Source organism: Cryptomeria japonica, chromosome 1 (assembly GCF_030272615.1).
Source record: "Cryptomeria japonica chromosome 1, Sugi_1.0, whole genome shotgun sequence".
NCBI classification, from domain to species: Eukaryota; Viridiplantae; Streptophyta; class Pinopsida; order Cupressales; family Cupressaceae; genus Cryptomeria; species Cryptomeria japonica.
In genome coordinates, this window is record NC_081405.1 from 68902736 (window position 1) to 68906011 (window position 3276).

The following is a 3276-nucleotide window of genomic DNA, read 5'->3' on the forward strand; positions in this document are numbered from 1 at the left end:
TTGTTGACAAATGTTCCAATAGTGGTGCACAAATGTTCCAATAGTGGTACACAAATGGGACAAATGTTCCAATAGTTGTGCATAAATGGACCAATTAATTACAAAAGATGATTGGTTATTGGAACAAAACTAATTTATTAATGGTGTTTTCACTATGATGGCTATTGGGAGGTCAACATGACAATAAGCTGACAGATATTGGAACTATGTTATCTATTGATGCTCTTCCCCTATATGCCCAAATGTAATTAAATGCCTACGTGGACGCAGATGCGGGATTCCATAAAACTACCTGCTTTGAAATATTCCTTGGAAAACCTCGGAATTTTTCTGAGCCCATCCTTATATGAGATAAGATAGAATTTTGTTTTAGTATCATTCCCTGTTGTAACTACCAAAGCCATGGCCGCTGCGTGGGTTTTACAGGTTATTTGCATGGCGCTGATTTGGGTGGGAGAGAGTGAGGGGGCAGAGTATGGGACAGTAGCTCGTCTCTCTTCTGCTCTTTTGAATTCCTCTGGTTGGAAACCCAACGACAACATGTACTTGGTTTCTTCAAATGGTACGTTTTGTGCTGGGTTTTACAACCTGACGGCAAATCGTTATGCCTTTGCTGTGTGGTATGCCAACGATTCCCACCGAACTCTGGCATGGATGGCGAACTCAACTTCTCTTGTGGGTGGCAACTCTTCTTTGTACTTGAGAGACGGGGCTCTCTCCATTTCAGACGAGAATGGTGAAATTGCTTGGAGGAGTAAGAACACATCTGATTCTAAATATGCCATGGAACTTTCTTTGCAGGAATCGGGCAATCTGGTGCTCAATCAGTGGCAAAGCTTCAAAGAATTCCCCACTTTTAATCTTCTTCCAAAACAAGAATTCACCACAGCAGATGTTTTGCTGTCGAGATCTCGAAAGGGTACTTATGCTACAGATGGCAAGTACTATTCTCTTTCTTTAGAGCCACAGAACAGCAAACTTTCCTTGTCTTATTATTACAGGAGGGCGGACGGAGGGCGAGCACGCAAAAAGTACTGGCAGTCTGGTAGATTTCTGGCAGTTACTCTGGACGAGTCCGGATTTCTGAACACAAGCGAGATTGATTTAGGTTCCTTGATCATGGCGACCGACAGGGGCGAGGAGGACCGATTGAGAAGACTGACTTTAGAGGGTAACGGAAATCTCATCATGTACAGTCGGAAAAGATATCCTTCTTCTTCATGGGATGTAGTGTGGGAAGCCGTCACAAGACACTGCCAAATCCCCGGTGCTTGTGGAGACAACGCTGTGTGTAAGATAAACCTGGACTGGGAGCCAACGTGCGAATGCCCGCGTGGTTTCGACCAGAGCCCTGTTGATAATCGAAGTTGCAAGCCGCATAACGATATAGAGAAGCTCAGCAATATAACCTTTATTCAGTTGGACTTCGTCAGTTTTGAAGCATTGAAATTTATAAGACGGTCTTCTAAAATACTAGAAGAGTGTATGGATTTCTGTAGAAACAACAGCAGCTGTGCCGGTTTCATATACCAAGTGGACAATGGGAACTGTGTCCATCTATTCGGCAATTTGGTCAATGGATATTGGTCTCCACAAGTGGGAACGCTCTTTTATTTGAAGATCTCTGCAAGTGAGCAAGAAACTCCGAATCTCTTTCATGGGTTGTTCTCAGTACTCGAAAATGTTTGTCCGATCCTTCTAAAACTACCACTTCCGCCGACTCAACCGGACCACAAGACGCGAAATCTCATCATAATCTGCTTCTTCTTCGGCGCGGAGCTGTTGTGTGGGGCTTATGCCTTCCGTGCGTTTTTGAGTAAGTACTCGAAATTGAGAGACATGACCCGAATATTTGCCCTAGATCTTCTCCCTTCCGGCGGGCCTAAGAAATTCTCATACGCAGAGCTGAAGACGGCCACCAATGACTTCAGCGATATATTGGGGAAGGGAGGATTTGGGCCTGTCTACAAGGGTCTTTTGCCCGATCAGAGGCAGATTGCAGTGAAGAAATTGGAAGGCCTTCGTCAAGGAGAGCAACAATTCTGGGCAGAGGTCTCCATCATAGGACGAATCCATCACCTCAATCTTGTTCGAATGTGGGGATTTTGCGCAGAGGGCGAGCACAGATTGTTGGTGTACGAGTACATATCCAACGGGTCACTGGAGAAGCATTTGTTCAATGTAGAGGAAACGCTTGTAATGGAGTGGGGTATCCGATACCGCATAGCATTGGGGGTAGCGAGAGCCATCGCTTACCTGCACGAGGAATGCCTGGAATGGGTTCTTCATTGTGACATCAAACCGGAGAACATCTTGGTCGACGAGGACTTTTGCCCTAAGGTTTCTGATTTTGGACTGGCTAAATTGGTTGAAAAAGACCGTAGCTTGAATGTGTCTAGGATCAGAGGGACGCGGGGATACTTAGCGCCAGAGTGGTTTCAAAGCAATTCCATCACAGCAAAGGTCGATGTGTACAGTTTTGGAATGGTGCTTTTCGAAATGGTTATGGGAAAAAGGAATGTGCATGTGTTCCATTCAACTGAACAGGACAGGGAGTTCTATTTTCCTGAATGGGCATTTGAGATTGTAATGATAAAAAAGAAAACGGAAGAGATAGTGGATGAAAGATTAAACGAAACAAGAGAAAATCAAAGTGAAATGGAAGCAGTGAAAAGAATGGTGAAGACAGCATTGTGGTGCATCCAAAGTCGTGCGGAGGAAAGGCCTTCGATGGGCAAGGTAGCGAAGATGTTGGAAGGTACCATAGAAATTGAGGACCCTCCTAAGCCCTCACTATTGCAGGACACTGTTGCAGGTCCACAATCACCTATTTATAGTGGCATCAGGTCGTCCATCATGAGTTCTGGACTAAGCCGCTTCTAATTGCAGCTGATTGGGTATTACGAAGTATTAGGGTTCAAATGTCTGGTTTTCTCTCTTGTATTGTTTGCCAAGTTGTGCATTGTGAGATGTGTGAATCTACGCTCATGTTTACGAAATGGTGTAGTTTTTATTGCAAAGCCTTCAACAAAAAGGCAAGGCAAAGCTAAGCGTTTGTTTCAAATATTTCATCTATTCTAAAACTTATCTATTTAAGTTAAAAAAAAAAAAAAAATTAATTTAATTTTGTAAGTATACGATAGTTTAAGCAATCAAAGTGCATACCATGCCTTTTTACATTGATTTTAGGTAATATAATGAATATATAGTTTTTATTAGAAAAGGTGGAGAAAGTCTTACATTCATAAGTTACATTAATAGTTTAATTATATAATT

At 42.9% G+C, this 3276-nt stretch overlaps 1 protein-coding gene across 1 annotated transcript; it reads left to right on the forward strand.

Annotated features, from left to right (window-relative positions):
- Nucleotides 1–402: 402 nt before the first annotated feature.
- Nucleotides 403–2956, forward strand: LOC131040355 (G-type lectin S-receptor-like serine/threonine-protein kinase At5g24080). Its single transcript, XM_057973259.1, has one exon. The coding sequence runs from the start codon at nt 403–405 to the stop codon at nt 2881–2883; it is 2481 nt and encodes an 826-aa protein (XP_057829242.1). The 3' UTR covers nt 2884–2956.
- The last annotated feature ends 320 nt before the right edge of the window (nt 2957–3276 follow it).

What these genes read in the sequence shown, in the direction of transcription:
- LOC131040355 (XM_057973259.1), top strand. Translation starts at nt 403, where the DNA reads ATGGCCGCTGCGTGGGTTTTACAGGTTATTTGCATGGCGCTGATTTGG.